At 42.7% G+C, this 21,794-nt stretch overlaps 2 protein-coding genes across 10 annotated transcripts in view; one reads left to right on the top strand and one right to left on the bottom strand.

The window, feature by feature from the left end:
* The window catches only part of LOC149874607 (cohesin subunit SA-2-like), a 99,473-nt gene extending 87,180 nt beyond the window's left edge, over positions 1 to 12,293 (top strand). The window contains exons 26-32 of one of the 3 annotated variants that reach the window (XM_090064485.1): positions 341 to 442; positions 2,180 to 2,334; positions 2,429 to 2,554; positions 5,646 to 5,836; positions 7,353 to 7,527; positions 8,621 to 8,699; positions 11,148 to 12,293. In XM_090064485.1, the coding sequence (XP_089920611.1) occupies positions 341 to 442; positions 2,180 to 2,334; positions 2,429 to 2,554; positions 5,646 to 5,836; positions 7,353 to 7,527; positions 8,621 to 8,699; positions 11,148 to 11,153 (834 nt within the window). In that variant the 3' untranslated portion in view covers positions 11,154 to 12,293. The other 2 variants (XM_090064469.1, XM_090064476.1) reach the window with 2 other exon arrangements.
* Positions 12,294 to 12,445: 152 nt separating this feature from the next.
* The window catches only part of PPP2R3B (protein phosphatase 2 regulatory subunit B''beta), an 87,775-nt gene continuing 78,426 nt past the window's right edge, over positions 12,446 to 21,794 (bottom strand). For 6 of the 7 annotated variants that reach the window (XM_090064511.1, XM_090064520.1, XM_090064500.1 and 3 more), the window contains one exon: positions 12,446 to 17,310. In XM_090064511.1, the coding sequence (XP_089920637.1) occupies positions 17,166 to 17,310 (145 nt within the window). In that variant the 3' untranslated portion in view covers positions 12,446 to 17,165. The remainder of the gene's footprint in view (positions 17,311 to 21,794) is intronic. The other variant, XM_090064548.1, reaches the window with a different exon arrangement.

Genomic DNA, 21,794 nt, shown 5'->3' with positions numbered 1-21,794 from the left:
GTAGTGCATGCTTAGACACTGACCAGGAGCAATTTGTTCCTGGTTAGCCCAGGCAGCTAGGGGCCCGCTGTTGCCTGGCTAAATCCCCATGTGGTGAGACTGGGCTGGCCCTGCAGCTGGCACAGTTATCCTGGCCCAGTGCACATCGGAGCAGTGCTTTGAAGCAACATCTCTACATGTTTACAGGCACCGTTAGTGTTTCCCTATAGCAATGTATCTAGAAACAGGAATATTTTATGAATTGTATGGAGTGTTTTTAGTATTTATCTACGTTAAGTATTAGGAGCTAATGCAGTCATAAGTTAATGACACTTCTGTTTTGTTTTGTTGGCATGAATAGACTTATAATGATTTTGGAGACATAATTAAAGAGACACTGAGTAGGACAAGGCACAATGATAAGATTCAGTGTGCGAAGACACTGGTTCTTTGTCTGCAACAGGTAAGACTAAAGCAGAAGGAAAAAGATGTGCCGTTGGTCACACTAATGCTAGAATTTTTTGCATGCCTTGCCATAGTTATTCTACATACTTTGACTATACAACAGGGGGAAAAAAAAGTCATTTCCTTGATTTTAATATAAGGGCTTTTCATTGTTAGAGCACCTTATGAACCCTTTGGCTTCAGTTTAAAAAATGTAAGTGTGTGCAGTTTTTCTTCCCCTTCAGAATCTTTTGGATTGGTACAGTTTGCATGTCTGGTGTTACTAGATACAGGTTGAGGGCATATTTAAGGAGGCATATAGGCCATGCTGATCTGATTTCTAATAAAGCTGCCTCCAGCTTGTAAGTCCGATGTGGTGGAAGGCACTGGGGGGGAGGGCAGATCAATCTCTCCCCCCCCAGTGAGGGAAGGGGCAGGGGGCAGGGGCAGGCACTGCCCAGGTGGGGCGGGGGGGTAGGGGGAGCGGGAGCTTGAGTTGCACCTTATGGCAGGGGTAGGCAGCTCCAGGAAGGCATGGTGGGTGGGGGAGGTGACCCTGGATCTGTGTGGGGTGGGGCTCAATGTCCCACCTCCACCCACTCACCAGGAAAAGCCAGGGCTGCGGTGGTAGCACTGGGAGCGAAGTGGCAGTGAAATCTCGGGTGGATATAGCATCCTTCCAGCACCGCTGGTGCCCATTCTGATCCCAGGCCCCGCCGAGAAGAGCCCCATGCAGCCCTGGCAGGAGTCCTCTCCACCCCGCCCTACACAGAGACGGGGCACCCCCTCACTCGTGCCTTCCAGGGATGGAAGCAGTGGTGGGAGCCATCTTCCCCACTCCCCCCACAACGAGCCACAGCTCCAGCCCCTCTCAACCCCATCTGGGCAGTGCCTGCCCCTGCCTCCTCCCTTACCACGGGGAGCGTTGATCTGCCCCCCCATGCCCCTTCCCTCCCCTCTCCCCTTCCACCACGCCAGGCTTACCAGCTGGAGGTAGTTCTCCAGGCTGCTATCTGTGCTTCTCGGTGCCTCAGTGCTGGGCTGCGACTGCTCACAGCATGGGCATTTATCAGCCAAATTATCGGCCCCATTGGGCCAATATCCGATACGGCCAGTTTTCTTTATATTGGTACCGATCTGATATCAGACCGATGTATCAGTGCACCTCGACTTTATTGGAGAAGGCAGAAGCCCCATAAAAAGTCTGCCAGTTTTCTGTTTGTGCAGCTTCTTTGAGGCTTGTAACCACTGGAGCTTGCAGGTGTAGTATTGAATCTGCTAATCAGTTTTAGTGGCTGCTCTTGGCGGGGCTGCTTGTGAGATCTGTTTGTCCAGTGTCCATGTCATACTCCAAGCCCATAGGGCAGACTTCTAGAATGACTGAAAAATGAGCTTGGCTGATTTTACATGTTGTCAGCAGCCGAACGCCATGAACTAACTCCTGAAATCTGAAAAGGGGGAGGGGTAGAGTAGGAAGCATTTGGCTATATATTCGTTGACTGTTTTAATTTGGTCCTCTGTGCTCAGCGCAATTGTGTCCTTCCTGGCAGTTTCTTCATACAACACTCAGCTATAGCTCATGGGTATGAGTGAAACAGAAATCCTAAATACATTCTTTAAATTTTTTTATTTGCTTGGCTAATCCCTTTGAAAAGTTTCTATCCACACAAGGAATTTAATGGTTGGCAAGCAGATTGTCTTCTTGATGCTTTTATTACATATAGAAGGTAACATGCAGATGTCTGTGGCTTTGCAGCTGTTTCAGAAGCACATCAATACCCTTGGCAGTAGCAACAGCATGGAGTTGTCATCCACCTCCTTCATGAACATTAAGGAGCTTGCTCGTCGGTTCTCACTGACATTTGGCTGGGACCAGGTGAAATCCAGGGAATCAGTAGCTATGATACACAAGTATGTGCCATGCAATCATACATTGCTTTTGGCCTTGTCTTTGTTTCCTCTGTTCAATCACATTGTCCCTCTTTTATAATTTTTCCTCTGTTAGGGAAGGGATTGAATTCGCCTTTCAGAATGCTGCAGTAGAAGGAAAATGCGTGCCTCCAAATTTACACTTTCTGGTAATCATCAGTGAATTCTCCAATAAGCTACTAAAGCCTGACAAAAGACTAGTGTAAGTTAATTTCCTTGTTTATTGTCAAACAAGTGAATTTCACAGTTTTGTGTAGAGTACAGCACAGCACAGCACATACCTGCAGTTGCGCACAAATGTGTGTGTTTTGTAGAATGGGTTTCTTGATCTGTGCTGAGGAGGAATTGCTTGGATACCCCTTGTTGGTTAGGAAAACTTTGGAAATCTATTAATTTTTTGTGAGAAGTTTGGTCAGAGGGACATTTTTTTTCAGCCAGTAGTGGGGGTCATGCATATGGAAAACAATCTACCATTTGTATTACTTGCAAATAAAAAGGGAAATCCTTATTGCTCACTTTCTGAGGGAGTCTGTTTCATGACTCACAAGCTTCAGATTAAATATCAATAGATTTTTTGTTTGTAAATGTCTCAGAAATTCACAGTTGTCCCAGTTGGAGCGGTCTCATACTAAACAGAAACCAAGCAGTGGGTTGGAAAAGCCCATATTTTGCTACACTCCTTTATGACCAGCATGTGACAGGATACTTAAAGCATACAGGCAGTATCAGCCTGGATTGAACTGGCCCTTATCTTCTGCGGAGTGTATCAACTCACTTTTGCATGTCAAAGATCAAGAGTGGCTGTTAGATGTTAGTGTCATGTGACTTGCAATCCTTGGCAAACAACATTTATTCAGGATTTAGTTTAATGAAAAATTCAGAATAACAAACACATATAACAGAGAAATGCATTGTGCAAAAAACCAACCAACCAACCAAAAAAAAGAACCAAAAATACTCCCCTTCCTCCCCCCAAATTGCAAAATGGGAAAAAAACCCCAAACCCTAAGGTTTTTTTTTTTTTGGTGTCCTCCAGTTGTTGCAAGGTAGATGGGATCCTTTTTCCTTTCTTTGTCTCAGCTCAGATTTCTTGTGTGTACCACTAGATTTTAATTTATACAAACTGAATCTGATTTGAGTATGCGGTGCTGCCACATATTAACCCTTCTTTACCAGGTGAATTACAGTTAATCCAACTTTGCAAAACTTTTAGCAACTCATTTGCCTTAGAAGATTATATATATCTTTTTAATTAAGTGAAAGGAAAATACTTAATGAACAGGGCAGGCAGATTTTGTAACAGGCTGGTAAATTCCCTGATGATTTTCCTTGACTGTATTCAATGGTTTTTGTAATTGCACATCCCAGGAAAGTAGGATTTTCCCTACTGGTTGGATCATTGCTTGTTGTTGCTGAATGGATCTGGATCCAAGCAGAAAACTCTTTTTAAGCTCTAGCTCCAACTGCTTTAGAGTTGCCTACCTCTGCTGGAAATAAATGGAAAGCAGTAGAGCTGGTGGGGAGAGAGAGGGGGGCTGCAGTTTTATCCACAAGTCTGCATTCAAGCTGTGTTTCTAAAGTAACAGTTTCTATTCTGGGAGTCTCAAAATGCAGTGCAGAGGCTGGAGATTATATTTCCTCTTAGAAATATTTAGGTTTAGCTGCATCATAAATTACAGGATGGAATGTTTTAAGTCAACATGAACTTTTGAGAATAAACATCTGGTTATTTTCAGTTTTTATTATTAATCATAGGATTGATGTTCAGACCTGTATATTAACATACATGAATGCATCCATTACAGATGAGATGCAGAATGTGGGCATTTGTTAGAAAGGGGTATATTTCAACATGTCTAAGTATATGGAATTTAACTTTTTCCTCCTCTTGTAATTACCCAGATCATAGCAGCAAAATGTTACTGGTAAGTTAGTTGGTCTTTGCTAGGAAACCTTATATAGAGACAACCAAATAATGAGCTACAATAAAGACCTGATTCCTGAATCATCATCAGGGAGTTTAGCAGCCTTGTACAAAATCAGCTCACCCTGTTGATGACGTATTCTCGTTTCATTTAATACACGTACACTCACACTCACACTTACATTCACACTCTCTCTCGTCTAAGGCAAATTAGTCTTCTGCGAACAGTGCTGGGAGTTGGATTAGATCCTGAAATAGTAGCTGCAATATACACTTGTTTGAAAACAGCAAATTCCATTGTCAGAGTTTTTTCTAAGTCCCTGGGGCCTCCAGGGTAGGTGACTGCAATAATTTCTGATTCAGTGTTCACCCCCCACTTTCTGCCCCTGGGACTAGCATTCTTGGTTTGCAAAGTGTCTGATACGTTCCAGACCATCCTCATAATCAAAGAAAGAATAATCTGCTGTACAAGCCAGCATTAAAACTGTGCCTTCTGGTCTGAGGTGGACCTGGCTTAGCAGCAGTAGGCTTGATTTGAAAGAGATTTAAGCTCAGGTCAGAAGCCTGATCCAGGTTGTAATTCTGTGGTCTGGTTCAGCAAAGTTCCTATTTGTTAAAATGAACTGAGTGGGAAACTTTTAAAAACAATGCCTAGAGAGAGTGAGGGAGACGTGCCTAACTCAGGATAGCCAGTAATCTGATGAGGTTGTTCACCTGGGATATGGAAGTCCTTTGCCCAAATTGATCAAAACAGACATGAGCCTGGGATTCTTATGCCCAACATACGTGCTTTGGCCACTGCTCTGATAGGTATTTTGTAAAGACCATCCTGGACCTGAGAAAGCTTAATCAAAACTGTTACGTTCCAGCAAAAAGATTAGTTATTGGCACATCATCGTTTTCTAATGTGGGGGGGGAAAAAGTCTCCCAACCAGCTCCACTATTCAGCAGAGGCAGCCCCCCCTCAGTTAGGTTTCCCACTGCTCTACAGTTGAGGAGGCAAGACAAGGCCTCTCAGTTCCCAAGAGAAATGAGCATCTTTGAAGAGCCTAACCCAGTTCAAGCCATTTCCTGGCAGCAGCAGCAACAGGCTACAGAATGCAGGAAATTCTTTTAGGAGATTGATGTGGCTCTGTAATTACTGGGAATGAAGTGTTGTGTCTGAAGTTAAAGTTCAAGAAGTCTCTCCGCTTTGGGGCTTATACACTTGATTTTATTTCTTAGGAAAAAGAGCAGTGTTCTCTCTCATGACAGATCTGGTCTTGGCTGCTTCATTGCAAAGTGAGGGGCTCTCTTTGTAGCAATGCTTACTCTACATTCCCAGAGCAGAAGACTTTTTTGATTATTCTTGCTTTTTGGCTTTCTCCAGGTATGGCTACTTACAGAGATACATAAAAGAGCCAGGGTTCTGCAAAGGAGATGAATGGCACCCCTTGGTTTGGTACAGAAACTCTTTGCTTGCAAATGAAGAGGAGGAGAGCTCTGTTACCGGCGGTATAGGCGAGTGGTCGTCCATGAGCCCACCTAAGATATCTACCTTTAAGAGGAAGTTATCTAATGGTATGAAAACACCATTGTTCTTCTTGGGTCCAATCTGTATTGTGCTTCTGGTGAAAATATATTTCTTAACATATTGTGTTAAAATGCTGGTGTCTTCAGGGTTTGTAATCTTTCATTCTCAGTTTCATTAATTTTTCCCTTCTGTTACTTGCACCCACATGGGTTAGTTAAAACGTATGGAGCTGTTTGAGGATGAAAACAGTTAATTATAGAAGTGCTCAGTGTTATCTCTAGATTCTCACCCTTGCCATTTTGGGGTTATGTTCTATTTGAGGTGGAAGGAAAGGGAATCCCCTCTACCAGGCTCTTCTAATTCCATGCTTCTTAGCTTACTTCTCTCCCTTTGCCCTTCTTAAGGTTGTGGTTTGCAAAGACTTTCTTTCATCTGAGGATGAGTAGCTGGAATTCCCTTCAGAGGCCATTATACTGGGCAGGAAGGGTGGGTCATGTATCATTTGTCACTTTACCTCTTTCTGTCTGAGCAGCAGCACGCAAGACCCATAATTCTAAAACAGGGGTTGAGGGTGCATATTTTTGGTGCAAAAGAAGTACCATATTTACTCCCGTGCCCCATGCATTCCCCTCCCCATCAGTCCTCCAAAATGTGGTGCAAGTTCTTGGCAGGGAAGCTTATTTTTGTCACAGGCATAGAATCATGAAAGAATACAGGCATGGAGACGCTGTGCTATCATGGCGGCCAGAGAGGTTGTCACTTTCCTCTGGGCCAGCCAGCAGCATGGGTGGAGGTGTTAATCCTGAATTCAAGTGTTAGCCCTGAATTGACAGTAATTTTTTTGCCTGAGCCTCCAAAAGCAGCTGCTACTGATATGGCACTGGACATGAAAGGGTTACCAGTACCTTTTGCCAAGAGCGCAATGAAGCTGGCTGAGGGTGTGTGAGCTGCTGCATGGAGTCAGCTCCTGGCCATGACAGGAGAGGTCTTTTTTTCCTACATTCTGCCTTCCAGAAACAAGGTGCATATCTTATTGGGGGGTGGGGCAGGCAAGTGGTATGCAGGAAAATATTGTAATTAGCTATTTCCTGGACCTCTTGTTTCCTTAAATTTCTTTGTAGATTTTAGTGAAATTGCTAAACAAAGCAGACTTTTGAAATGACTCTTCTGTTCAAATTCTCCCTGTGAATATGGTATCCACAGCAGCTCTTCCATATGAAGAATGGTGTTGCAAGAAGCGTTCATCTCTCTGCATCTCAGGGCATTTTCACATGGCCTCTGGGGGTGAAGGGGAGGGTGCTTAAATTAGAGTGGCTCTGAGACCCGCTCTAATTAAAATGCCTGCAGCATCTCGTGTATCAGCATCTCATACTTCAAAATGGTGGCAGGGACACTTTAACTAAAGCTCATTTGATGAGCTTTAATTTGAAGTACCCCAGCTGCCATTTCAAAGCTTGATTAATCCAGTCTGCTCTGGCATGCTATAACTGACTGTCCCTGCATGTCTACAGGCATGCTCAGAGAGCAAAGATGGAGAATAATACTGTTCATTATCTGTTACAGGGTCTTTACTTGAAACCAGCCCTGCTGAGGCAACAAACAAAATTCCAGATTTCCAGTGTACTTTGCAACTTGCTTCCCCAGCAGGGAAGAGCAGAAAGAGGCTGAAGGCTCAAGAAACTTCTCGCCCAGAATATCTGCCATTCCTGTGTCCAGCGGGTCCAAAGAGAAGATGCAGGTGAGGGATGCATGTTCTACAGACGCTTTAAGTGACCCCTGGGATTTCCTGGTGCCTATGGGCTTCTGGGAAATTAAACAGGATACAGGCAGACTGTATAAACTGTTATACTGGATGCACTGAGTCTGTCTTCAAAATATGTCTTGCGAGGCTGTGCTCAGTGCTGATGCAAAGCAGTTAACTAACATCAAGGCATTACTTGGATCTCTGTTTCAGAGTGATACTGAAACATCCAAGAATTCCCACACTTCCTACCACTCCAAGCCTCCCATTGCTGCCTGGTCCTAGGTGGGGATTGAGACAGAAAAAAAGTGGCTTTTTGCTGCGCTTAAGTTCCTAGTCCCATTGAGGATGCTGTGAAGAGAACATTGGGTCTAGGTTTCAGGCAGCCTGGTGTATGGGGAGTGAAGAAAACGTTCAAACTCAGGCCCTTACCTCCTCACCATTTTGTAGAAGGCTAAGAGTAGCAGGTGTGCTCCTGGTGGTAGCAGCTCCGCTGCTGTGTTACTGACCTCTGGCAAGACCTGGGTTTGTATACTGCTTGTAGTTCCCCACAGACCGGTGTAACAGAGGGTGTGCAGAGCATCTTTAGCAAGACCAGGGTTCCCACCAGACTCTGAAGTTCTGCCTGGCACACCAAAGGAAACAAAGAGGGGGAAAAAGAAATAGTTTTCTCTGGCTTTCATTTCTAGAAATGTTAAAGGGTCACATGTAATGGTAACTTGGACTCCAGACAGATAAGTGCTATTCTGGGCAGTGGGCCCTGTTTTAAGTGGACTTAGCAGACTCCTTTTTATTGAAATGTAAGAAAAATAAAATTGGCAGGTAAAATAAACCAGAGGGGTAACAGCTTCTCTGGGAAGTGTAGTGTGTCTTGCTATCTAGAAATGCATTAATCAAAATTCCTCTTTATCAGAACACATGAAGCGCTTCCTCACTTGGAAGATACTGTGCTGCTTTATGCAAGAATCTTAAGAGCAACTCATAGCATGTAGGCACTGTCTCTATTTCCACTTCTTAGCTTTCTATAGCAAACATATTGAGCATAATTTGAGAGGGGACAGGAATTAAACGACTTGGCTTTTCATTTCAGCCAAAATATGATCAAGGCAGAAAACTTCTCAGAAGATGTAGGTGAAGATGTTGACGTGGATGTGGTTGGCCCAGAACAGGTAATTAGAATTTATTTTTGGCTTTTCTAAGTGGGGACAGCTGTAGCCAGGAGTTTGTGTATGGAGAAAAATACCTTATAAGCAGCCCTGGCTGTATTTTTGCCTTCATTCATTTATAGTCCTCTCTGTAGCTGTTATCAGAGCTGGGGAGATGGGAAACACTGCTTAGTTTCCTCCAATCTTGGCTGAGCAGGGGGTTTCCTTATATGCATGTACAAGGTGCTACTTAGGCAAGAGGTATGGGCTTTAGCTGGTTTATAGCACTGTTGCATTGCTGAGATTCTGCAGCTTCATGGCTTTTGGGGGAAAGGGCTGCTGCAAGAACAAAGTCTGCATTGTAACCTAGACAGTTCAGGAGTTGAATTCTCTGTCCACCAGTATCTAGCTGGTCTAATAAAAGATACCACCTCTATCATGAATTTTGATTCCTTTTGCATCTAGATGAATATGGCTGCAACCTGGATACCTGTGCACTGGTGGCATTTGCTTTCCACAGTCAAGGGCCCTCTGTAGAATGGCTTGCTGCTGTCCCCTTTGCAGTCTCTCCAGTTGGGGTGAAAACAAGTGGCATTCAGGACTTGGAGTTAAGGACCAGAATGTCGTGGGAATGGTCTGGCAGTCAGCAGAAACCCAAGGAGCATTAGCAGCAGCATGTGTTTGTATTCATTTGCTCTGCTAACTTCTTTCTGTAGTACATGCATGACTTTTTGGCTCAGACCCTGTTGTTGACAGCTGCAGTCATCCACCTGCATCTTGGGTCTTGACTCTAGCATGGGGGCGGGCAATTATGCTGGGCAGAGGGCTGTTTACTGAGTTTTGGCAAGCCATCAAGGGCCACATGACAAGCAGCCCAGGGCAGATTAATATTAATTTTCTAAATCTTTTAGAGGCCCCACGGGCCAGATAGAATGGCCTGGCGGGCCGCATTTTGCCCACCCCTGCTCTAGCACAAGAATGTGGTAGGATTCTCCTGGTGTATGAAGTCTGTTATCACTTTCAGGGCAGCATATGGCAAGCCAAACCTCCTACAAGTTGTTATACACAGGAGCCTTTTGGGCATTGATGATTTGACTTCCTTGCTGTCTGAAGACAAAGGCTTCACTGGCTGCAGCTGCTGCCTGCACAGAAGAATGGGGCAGACTACCTTCTTTATCCTTTTGCAGGGCTCATCATGGGCTGGATGTGCATTTCATAGAGGTTCTTCTCATAATAGCTCCCCATTCATAATATTTCAACCCTACATTTGAACTGCAGCAATTTTTGAGGGCAGTGCAGGCAGAAGAACTATTTTTGTAAATTTTTTTTTGCCTTCACTGATCTATCTAGTACCCCTTCCCCATCCCCATCCCCCAATCTGTCCATTAAGGGACTTCTTGATTTTTTGAGGTATTTGTGGAATTTCCTTCCCTGCAGGTTTCTAAGGTAAGGGTGGAGGAGCCTCTGTCTGGAGCAGTAGTGCAGCCTGCATCTGTGCAGGGGTTGGACAAGGGGACCCCTGAAGTCCTTTCCAACACTAAACTTTCAACCCAATTATTTGAACTTGAAGCGGCTGCTGGCCAATTTCACGGGCAGACTGTGTGGCTGGCAGCCACTTTCGCAGAGGGAGTGGCAGGCCCACCCCTCAATGTCTCTGGCTGAGGGGCCCAGGTAGTCCTGCCTCTTGCTGCTGATTGGCTGCGAGGGATGTCCTTCATGCAGTCCTGCCTCTTACCACTGATAGATGGAGAGGAGCAGGGCCACAGACCTCACAGCCAGTCAGTGGTGAGGGGCAGGGGCAGCAGCCATCTTGCTAGGCACCCTTCCCTCTATCCCCCCTGGCAGGCTGCATGGCCAGGCTACAGTGGCCCCAAGGATCGCTAGCTCCTCAGAGTAAGCCAGCATTGTATTTTCAGTTATTTTTTTTTTCCCCAAGGAGTCTGCGCTTTTTTGTGGAGACCACCCAAAATCAGTTTTTGCAAAAATTGTGAAATGGGCCCCTACCTATGATTTGACTTTGCATTTTAGTCAGTCACTCGAGTGTGTTTTTCAGTCTGTCTGCTAAGATGAATGACAGGCGCAGGCTACTGGTATCTCATGTTTTATAGATGGCCTGTGGGTGTGGCACAGAAATGCAGCTTTTTTATTTCCCATTTTCTTCCTGTCAGTTGGCAGTTCATATACAAGATGCTGACTCCTGCTTGACTAGTAGCCATCATAGCTGCTCTTACTGAGAACCTAAAGTACAGAGTAGTAACTCTGTGAAGGAAGCTGAAGACAAGTAATGCATCCTTGTACACAGTTCAGTGGCAGAGCAGATGGGCTTCCAGATGCCACTTCTGCCCCACCTTCCTGTGCACTGAAATGCAGCACTCCCCAGAGTGGAGAGGCCAGAGGGTTGACTTCAAACATCTCTTCTGACTACAAGGTTTTGACCAGCGTGGCTGACTAATACCTTTCTTGTTTTTGTAGGGTTGAGGGGGAACAGGTTGAAGAAACTGAAGCTTAAGAACACATTGCCATTTTTTCTGCCGGTTGGACATCCACAAAACTGAAGGACTTAAGAGGCACTGACCTTTAAGGCAACTAGAGGAATACCTTGATATACTTAAAGCTAAAGAGCAAATAGTACCCTGGCAAAATTGTCAACTTCAGATTTATCTGGCTGGAAGCAATTACTACTTTGGTAGATGTCCACACTTCTGACTATTCCATATGACATGGCTGTTGTTAGGCTTCTGGTGCTGTGGGTGTTACAAACCTTGTAGCCAAATATTACTGATTGTCTTGTTCTGCCTCATTGTCTTGTAAAGAATGCCAGGCTAAGAATTGGAGTCAGGTTAGTTTAAATACTGTGATTAAATGAGCCTGTGAGATAATAATACGGTGACAATATAACTTCCTAAAGTTTTAGGAATTTTGGACTAATATTCTCTTGGACACACAACTCTTCACTCTGAGGCCACAAATTCCATTCCAGAGCATTTGTCCTGATGAGGCAGGATGCTCACTTACTATGTCATGTATAACTAAGATACAGTGTAGTTTAGTTTAGTGGATAGAGCACTGGGCAGGGTCTCAAAGCTGGGTTTTCTTTCCTGCTCTGTATCTTGAGCAACTTCACTTTCCTGTGCTAGTTTAGGTTAAGGGACCTTTTTAATGCAACTGTGTATGACACAGGCCAGGCTTCTGGGAATCTCATTCAGGTTTCCGGTCCCCAAAACAAGGTAAATGGACCAGGGCCAGGAGCAGGGATGACTGATGCCAGGGGAGAATGTTTATGTGCAATAAGAATCTGCTGTTTCTCCAGTGTGTAATCTGAAAATACACAGCTGTGCACTGCGGAGTACAATGTAGATGTAGACTGTTAAAAAACGATGTTTTTAAGATGAACTTTTACATATTTTAAATGTGTGTTGATGCCACTTTTTCATCTGTTCATTTGAGAGGCAAGTACCTTCCAAAAGGCAGTAAGCTGGGGAGGTGTAACTAATTACTTTCCCAGTGATATGTTGCACTGTATCCACCTTGCTTATCAGCTTTGTTAATTTCAGACTTCTGCTTTTCTCTCGTTTTGGATTGTTGCTGTACATAATAAAGTGTCAAAACTAAACTCCCCCCCTGAAGTTACTCTTAGCTCTTTAAAATTGAGCAGGGAAGTGAACTAGCTGACAAGCCTCAGCATCAAAACTTAACTTTCTGAAATATATTGCTTAGGCCCTATTTTAACTGACCCAGCTGACTATATCTGGGGCCTAGTCTTTGCAGTTGGGGCAACTGCCTGTAGATGTAATTTGCACTAACGTACTCAGAGAAGGGCTCATGAGTTCATTCTGTTGCAATGACCCTTATTGCTGTTGGGGAGTACCAAGGCATACAAATTTTTAGAGAGAGACATGGGGTTAGAGGAGGAAAAGATAGTTTCTGGCAGTAATAACATCCACCCAAGTCACCTTACATAATACAGCTACCTTCAAGCTGTGAAGGAGGTGTGGTCCCACCAGTGGTACTTGCAACAGGAAACACTACCCACATCACATTTTTGAAGCAGCCTAGCATCTGGTCATGATCTGTATGTGTGAGTTTACCACCCAGGAGCACAAATTGGCTAGTAATGAGATAAGTGGCAAGCAGTTAGCCTGTTCACTTGCAATGTAAAAGTGCATATTTAGTAGAAATACACAGGGGGCCAGGGTGCAGGAAAATTGAAGAGCTGTTTCTATGCTAAATTCAGAGATGAATATACTGGTGACACTTTCTTATTGTAATTATTTCCAAACATTGCCATTTTCCTTTTAGTAAAAGAACTTCTAGCTTTGCTCTCATTTCCCCCTGAATTCCTGACCCCTTTTTTTCCTTCCGCAACTGCTGTAAATGAGGTACAATGCCCAAGGACTTTTCCTTCTGTTGTTCTCACTGCCTCTTTTTTTACGGTTGATAGATCAAAAGTGTAAGATGGTAACATCAGCTCCTCCCTGAGCACTAGGTTTAAAACAATTTGCCTGCTATGCCAAATGAAACCATTAGGAGGTGGTCCTGTGGTCACAGAGTTTTGACAATCCCAGGAACAGCTCCATTTACATCTAGGGCAGGAAGCTGACAGCTTGGTTTTATCCTCTTCTAGGCAAATCCACGAAGTCTGTAACTTGGGACTGTGCATCTTCCTAAACCAGCTTATCAAAAGACTTTTTCATCTCAGCTTTTTTGTGTCTTCTACTTGCCAGAATGCTTCCAGAAGAAATCCTGTTCCAGGGATTACCTTTGCATTCAGAAACTTGATGGCTCCAGAAGAAAGAGTACTGAAATCACAGACTTATGGCCCAGTTTAGTTCCGGCTAAAGCTCACCGAGATTTGGGTACTGTTGCTCTGGCACTATCAACTGGTTCTGTTGGTTGCCTTCAGTTATCTGCCTCCTTTATCACTGCAGCACACCACAAGGAAGGGCAGACCTGCAGTGCTCTCCAAAGCTTTTCTTCGACTCTCTTCCTTGGAGAAAAGATCAGTGTCTCAAGTTCCAGCTTCCTCTCCAGTATCAAGTTCTTTAATCCTGGCTTCCCTCAGGGAGAAGCAGAGGCTCTAGAACAGGAAATAGACTTCAACCACATTAGTTTTTTCCTATCTTTCCTCTCAGCTGGTGATAGAGCATTTGGCATGTTCAAGAGATGCTCTCTGTCCCAATTGGCTCCACCTTTTCTCCATCCATTTGATGGCTACCTTATCTGCTTCATCTGAGGTTGGGTAAGAATCTGAAGACAGACACCCATCCAGCAGAACTAAGGGATGACTCCTTCTCTTCACATCTGCCAGTGACTAATGGGGAATGCCTGTGAACAAACTTCCAAGTGCAGGGTGCCTATATACCACAAAAGCCAACAGATTTATTTTTTACCAGGAGTCATTCTAGTCCAGAGGAAACCTTTACCTAAGCACTCATGTTGTATTCAGGACCTCCCCTGCATGCCTTCCTGCCAATCCCTGATTCTACAGGTGCCCCTCAAAACTAGAGGGGACACAAAATAATTAACTCCTGCATAGCCAAGGCGATTCTGGTCCCAACACATTCTGCTGGTGTCTTGGAACCCAGTTTTTTGGAAGGAAGCCTAGGCTCCACTGTCCTCTTGGAACTTCTGATCATGACCAAGCAAAAGAATCTCATTTAGAGCTACACTGTATTTCTTTCCGGGAACTATCCAGTATACAGGTGGAGAAGGGGAAGGAATGCTGTTTCAATTAGCTATCATTCATAGCAGAAATGTGTCCTGCTGTGTTAAATGGTACAGCTCAGATGGGCTCTTTGAACTCATGGCTTACACCACAAAAAACAGCTTTCATAGTGGCGGTAAGCTGTAAGTTTTCCCCCCGCCTCCAGGATCTGGCATGGAGGCCTATGCCACCAAACACCTGGTCTTGCAGACTAGGACTGGACAACCAAGCTAGTGTGTAGGGTGCAGGGCTCCCCACAGCCCTGGAAATTTGGCAGCAGGGGAACAATGTCCTCACTACTCAGTGAACCAGGGGTTGAATACCTCTGCATTACACCATCACAGAAGCTTCTTGAGCAGAAGGAACATTTGGCAAGGTTTTTAGTCTGTTTGCCATGGGGACTCTGACCACCCCCCACCCACCCCCAGTCCCTTCTTAGTAGGGGGAGGACACTGATTTAAGTCACTCACAGCAAGGCTGTGCATATATATGAGTCACTTGTAAGACATTTACTAGCTCTTGAGCTCAGGAGTTATCCATGTACACATCTGCATTGCAACTTCCTCCCCCTCTTCAGAATTGCATAAAACTTAGCATTTTGGTTGAGGTGGAACTGAGGAGCAAGCAGCATGTACCATCCTTTGTCCCTATGTTGCAGAGCACAAGGAAGAGGTGCTGTGCACCCTACAGGTATTGTTATATCTACATATCTCCAAGCCCAAGCATTCTGGCACATGCAAACTCACACTGAGGGTTGTGCAACAGATCTCAGAGGGCTGCTGTCTGAGATTTACCCTTCTGTTTCTTTTCATCTGGCAGGAATTGAACACAAGTATGAGAAAGCAAGAAGGATTCTATCAATTTATGTATCATTATAATGTTTTGGAGGCAGTACCAATGCTGCCTATTACATGGATGAGAAAGCAGTTTGTAAAGAATGTTAACAGAGCAGGTTTGGCTTACAGACCCCAACTTACTTCCTGCACAAGGCAGTCTGGATAGCTTTCATGTATCAGAGTTATATCTGAGCATGCTCTTGAAGGGCAATTTACTCACAGCTAGGTAACTCATCCCTCTCCCTGGTATTTCAGGGAGTGCTGACAAAGCTCAAAGCTAACCTCTCCAGAAGTTCTTTTGAGAAGTTTGGCTTAAGATAGTGGCTACAAAAGAGTCCGTCAAGATTACAGAAGTTAAATTTGTCTGCGGGAAGGTCAGATAATTTGCAAAAAATCTGTAAATTTGGCTCTATAGATTCTATTTGCGATTTGAATGAGCCTTATTTTCTCCTGTTACACTTTGATACTGGAAATTAACACTACATATTGAAAGTATACACTGCTCAGCATGAGCTGTAACATTCATGAAATGACTTGAACTACTAAGCGTCTTGCACAAGACCATAAGTTGAGTGGAACAGCACCCTTTCCGCAGCTTAGAAGTGTGCAATCTTTGGGAAGTAAAAAAAGAAAGCCAGTGGATATTTCCGATTAGTTTCAAATATGCCAAATTTATCCAAACTGTACATTCAAACGACAAAATGCATATTTCTATAACCCATAATATTTAAAACCCCTTTAAACAGTAAGACATTTTGTTGTATGAAATGCATGCCAGGAATACAGTAATACCAACTGATTACATGTACGAAAAATCTTTATTTGAAAATACAAACATGATTTTTAAAACAGATCTATGCTGCTTACTGTACAAGTTAATATTTTTGTTATTCAAAAAAATCTTAAGGTTGTAGTGCCCTGAATGCATAAATGCAAAAGTGAAAATTTAGATATGGGAAGTTTTCAGCAATATTTACTATTAAACAGGTTTTCATGTACAATGTACAAAACATTTTTGTTTGCAATCTCTTGCCCCCTGTAGGCAAGTGAGGCAACAGTTTCAAGCTGCTGTGACACTGAATTTCTATGGAATGTGTCAATAAGCTAACAACTGAAGAGGAGGAAACAGACAAAAGCACTGAATGCCCACAAGTTAGTGCACATCACAACTCAAGTAACATTTATACAAAGGGTTTAAAAATTGGTTCCTTCTGTCTAGAAGAACAGACAGATTTGGGATCAAGCATGAATACTTGAATAGAATTCAGCATTAAAGAATGTTTTTGTAAGTGGACATCAATGAAAGGACAGGCAAAGTTTAAGTCAAGATGAATGAAAGGGGTGGACATGAAGAGGAGCAGCTCATATCAGGCATTAGTAGTTCATCAATTGCACAAATATATTCAGCTTGTTACTTCTGAGTAGACTATTACTTGACAGGCTGAATCACTGGATTCAAAGCCATGCCCCTCTTCTTTGCCAAGTTCTAGATTTTTGTCATGGGAGAAAGAGCCCTGGAAGTCATCTATAAAACAGTCTCCTAATTTCCCATCCCAGAACAGATACTTCCATTCACAAGTATAAGATGGAGGTGGTCAGTGCACTACATAAAAACTCTAGAGAATTATATAATCATCTTTTTTTAAAAAAAAAAAAAAATATCATGGAGTACTTTAAAGAACTCAAACATCTTTACTCTTCCCTTAAGAAATTATGCAACAACTATAAATAAATATTTTAATCTATTTTACAGCTATAGACTATTGAATAAATACAAAAACTTTCATCATTCCATACAAATGCACGTCATTATCTTTAAAAGGCAATATGATGATTAAATAATATTTTGTAACAAAGAACTAAGAAAACAAAAAACATTGATAATCAGTATAGGCGTTTGGCAGACCTGCTGCAGACTGTCCCTTTTTCTTCTGCAAATGTTGACTGCAGTCACTCAAAGTCCTCTTCATAGTCATATTCATCCAAGTCTACATCAGCAAGATGGGAAGGCATCTCAAAGAAAGGCTTTTTATCCATCTGAAATTTTAGGACGTTGGCTTTCTGATGGTCTACAGGACTTGGTTCTGCATCATACCTAGGAAACAGGGAATAAAAATGGAAATTAAAGCAGGGTCCAGATACCCAAGGAAATACCTAGGGATTAGTTCACTAAAAGGTACATATGTCTTAGAAGCCATACTTTTGAGATAAAGCTTTAGTTAAGAGTAAGGGAAACATGGGGCTGAAGGCAGCAGAACTTAAGGAGTTATACGAATTTTATTTATTTTTTAGGACTAGTTTACTCTCTAGTCAAATGCTGCCATGAATTTGCCTGTTCCTTGTGAAGAGGGGGTTACATAGACATCCTGTGAATTAAATATGTCTACTTCAGTTGTTCTCAACATTTTTGGACTTGAAGTATCCCGCCATAAATTTTGTGAATGGAGTGGCACCCACTTTCAAAAATCAAGTTAGTATAGTACAGTACTTCCTGGCAAAGGGGCTGGGTAGTGGAGGTTGGGGACCATTCAGGCAGAAATAAGCCTGAGCCTGGCACCCTGGTTGAGAATCACTGGTTTACTCCACAGTGAAAGGATGGAATACTTGTAATTTAACCAGTTAGTGTCTTAAGTATGTGTCAGGGGCCTTATACCTTAAAGTGAGTGACCTAGCCACACATACATTCAATTAATAGCATAATAAAAATATGACAATATTTCATGCATTAGGAACTTAACCCTTCAAGGGATACAGGGCCTACTGAATGCAAAGCATCAAAAAAGTCCACAGGTGTTAGAACTTGGCTCCTGATACCATCATGTACTCCGTGATCAGGATTATCCACTGAGCCTACCTGGATGGTATCAAGCTCCTGTTTCATTCCCTCAGTTATGATTCTGCACCCATTGTGCTTATTCCTCAGCTCATGGAAAAAAAACAACCAAGGGACCAGCCCTACTTCTGAATGGGTCTGGATACTTCAGTTAAATGACCTTTCTTGGTCCCTTTCCATATGTACAGAGATGGAAAAAAACTTCAAGTGCTTTCTTTCTCTAAACCAAAATACTGCAGCACAAAAGGCCAGGGGGTCACAACAGCAGAAATCATGGACTGTTTGGGGTGGGGGAGTAAAGAGTAGCAGCAAAGAGGATGAAGGGTATGGAAGGTTGTGTCACAGATAGGAGTCTTAGTACGTTGCTAATTTCTTGTGTGAAGGGGGGAGAGGGAGCAGAGTAAGAACAGAAAGAACCAACACTGGGCTCACGACAGCATAGGAAAAAGGAACAAACAACCTTCTGTGGAACACAGACTAGTCTTGATTTCAACACATGGAAGCTGGAAGGAAACACACTGCTATGGATGCCGGTCGCAAAAAAGACCCTATTTGGGAATATTTTCAAGGAATTCCTGTGCCACTGGAAAAGGAATGTAAACAGTACAGAGATACAAGGCCTGGTAGCCTGAATGACAACATTATGAAAAATACTCTGAAGGCAATGAAATTGAAGATGGCAATGTAAACATGTCCGAGTCATCTGGATCAATTAGTGAATTTACTATTTTTGAACCATTCGTATGGATTACTTACCATATATACTGCAATGTTAGTAAATGACAACTTGATGACAATAATGTTAGTTATTTTGGATGGATTACTTCAAAATGGTTGTGTTTAAAATCTAATACACGTGCTAGTTTGTGGGAATTGTGTCAATTACGCATTTTAGTATTACTCCTGTGCTTCTGAAATGGAGTTTTATTGCTCAGTGTAAGCAATAAAAGTAAAGCAAGCCCAAAAAGTTAAAAAAAAGTTTTAATAGGAATCTATCCATTTTAAAATAAGAATATCAATATAAAACAGCTTGAAAAAACAAAGAAAAGGTTTTAAAGTACAAGATAACGATTATAATTTATTGAATATTTGCCCAATAGAACTGGATTTGAAAAAAATTACGTAGGTTAAAACACTGGTTAAAAAACAAAACAAAAAACATGCTACAGAAGGAATCTTTCATTTACAATTATTTTTAAGTACTGCAGGGTATCATCATCAATCACCATTGGCATTCCCTCACAGTTGAGGATGAGAGTCTTCCATGACTGTCCTTTCTGTGGGTTTGAAGATGGCCAAGGAGGACTATCTGGGATCGACAGACTGCTGCAGCCCGGGCACACTGTTCCATGACGTATGGAGGTGGCTCTGGGTTCTTGATCCAGTCTATGACATACTGTTTCTACCGCTTGTCTGTCTCCTGTTGTCATCGTAAGGTTTCCAAGTACTGAAATCCATGCAGTAGACTCTTCCTCCATTTGGGGAGGTCCTGGGCAATAGCCTTCCACTAGTTGATGTTGAATTTTTTCAGGTTGGCCTTAAGGACGTCCTCGAAGCACTTTCTCTGCCCTCCGAGCGTACACCTTGACTGAGCTGGGAGAATAAAGCTTTCTTCAGGAGCATGGAGTCAAACGTCTGGATGATATGGCTGGCCAAGCAGAGCTGATGCCAGACAATCATTGCCCCAATGCTTGTGGTCTTTGCTTGTAAGAGGATACTAATGCTGGTGCATCTATCCATCCACTGGATTTGAAGGATTTTTCAGGCAGCATTGATGGTACTTCTCTAGTGCCTTGGTGTCTCCTGTACATTTGTCCAATGTCCCAGCTCCATACAGTAAGATGGGGATCATGATTGCTTGATAAACTGTGAACTTGGTTTCAGAGCTGATGTCACGATCTTCAAACACCCATTTCTGCAGGTGTCCAAAGGCTGCACCTGCACATTCGAGACAATGGTGATATCAGTTTTCTGCGAGAGATGGCTTCTAAGGTACAGGAAATACTCAACATTCTCCAGAGCCTCACTGTGAATCTGAAGTACTGGAGCTGGGCACTGGTCATTAAGAGCCTGTTGATGCAGGATCTTAAAGTTTCTGACAGTTAAGGATCAGTCCCAGTTTCTTGTATGCTTTGACAAAAGACTGACAAATTGCCTCAAGGTCTGCTTCTGAGTAAGCACATGCTATAGCATCATCAGCACACTGTAGCCTAATCATTGAGGTTGGGGTGGTCTTGGTTTTGGTTTAGAGCTGCACTAAGTACTACTCAGTGAGAGTTTTAAAAACCATTTTGTTTCCAGGCCCATGTTTGATGCAAGAAATTATGAACATTCATCATCTGCAATGTCTGCAACTTCAGAATAATTTACTGGTAGCACCAGCAATACTTCAACAAAACACGTCTTTAGTGAATTACCTGTATCCAAAAAGAGACTTTTTTCATTACCAAGTAAAGCTACGGATGGAGTTCATAATTAGGACCAGCAAAGTCTATCAGGACAGCATAGATGAAAAGACTGCAGAAATGAACCTAGTAACAAATTCTCCCTTTCATCTTGTCCAGAACAACATTTCACTGAGTGGTTCAGACGTTGCAACCAGGTTGCACTCCATCCAGCAGAACAGGTATTGCTGGAAGGTTTCTGGATACAGTGAATGAGAAGGAAACTGAACAGTGCGCAGGAAATATTGAAGGGAAAAGTATTTATCTGAGTCTTGATGAATGGAGCAATGTACCCAACAACCCGGTAGTATGTGCTCAGGTGACAACAGAAGACAGGACTTCTCACAGAAACAACTGATACATCAGGAAATGTCCATACTGCAAACCATCTAAAAGAACTAGCAGTAAAAACTACAAGAAGCCCTGAGCAAAAACTCAGAATGTCATGTGTGTAATGTTGTCACTGACAAGGCTGCAAATGTAGCAAAAATGAGAAATTTAGAAGTTAATGAAGCAAACCTGAAACTTATAACATGCGACTGCAGTGTTCATTTGATGCATCTTAGATTTAAGAAGTTTGAAGTACTACAGGAACAAAGGAAAATGTTGAAATTGAAAAGAATACTTACCTAACAACAGTTCCTTCAGCTTCACTGACCAGAGCTGAGGGAATCCAAGTTAATTCTCCCCAAAGATGTATGATGGAATTCAGTGGCTGACTGTTCTGAGCTGTTTATTAAGAACTGGCCTATTCCGATGACCATCTATGAAGAAAATCTTGACAGAAGTGATGGATGTATAAATGGCTAGAGTAGTTAACACGGGATTAAAGAGAAATGTAGACAATATACTGAATACTCTAAAACCTATTTCTATAGCCTTGGACAAACTACAGAAAGATTGCTGCTGTATTGCTCTGGATGCTGTTGAAATTTGGAAAGAATTTCAAAAAATGTTGAAGCAAGAAATACCCAACAGCACAGTTAAGTTACAGGCAGTAAAGCAGCAGAAGGATCAAGCACTTACTCCACCTCATTTTCTTGCCAGTATTTGTAACACAAAGTATAAGGGTGGATGCCTAACAGTTGCAAAAGAAAAGGTTGCAAAAACATGGACATTTACTGATGACCAGGTATCTTGGTTCTCAGAGGAAAAAAATTCCCCCATTTTCACATTAAAAATACTAACCCAAAATCCATGTTTTTCCATGATTAAAATGAAACACCACTATATAGTACTTAGAATTTGTTTCATTATAATGTTTGAGGCACTAGTAGGCTTCTAAATTGCTTTAAGTTGTAA

This window comes from Crocodylus siamensis, chromosome 1 (genome assembly GCF_052110815.1).
Source record: "Crocodylus siamensis isolate JL-2025a chromosome 1, ASM5211081v1, whole genome shotgun sequence".
In the NCBI taxonomy this organism is placed as follows: Eukaryota; Metazoa; Chordata; order Crocodylia; family Crocodylidae; genus Crocodylus; species Crocodylus siamensis.
The sequence above is the reverse complement of the archived record's forward strand: the minus strand, read 5'-3'. Positions and strand labels throughout refer to the sequence as shown.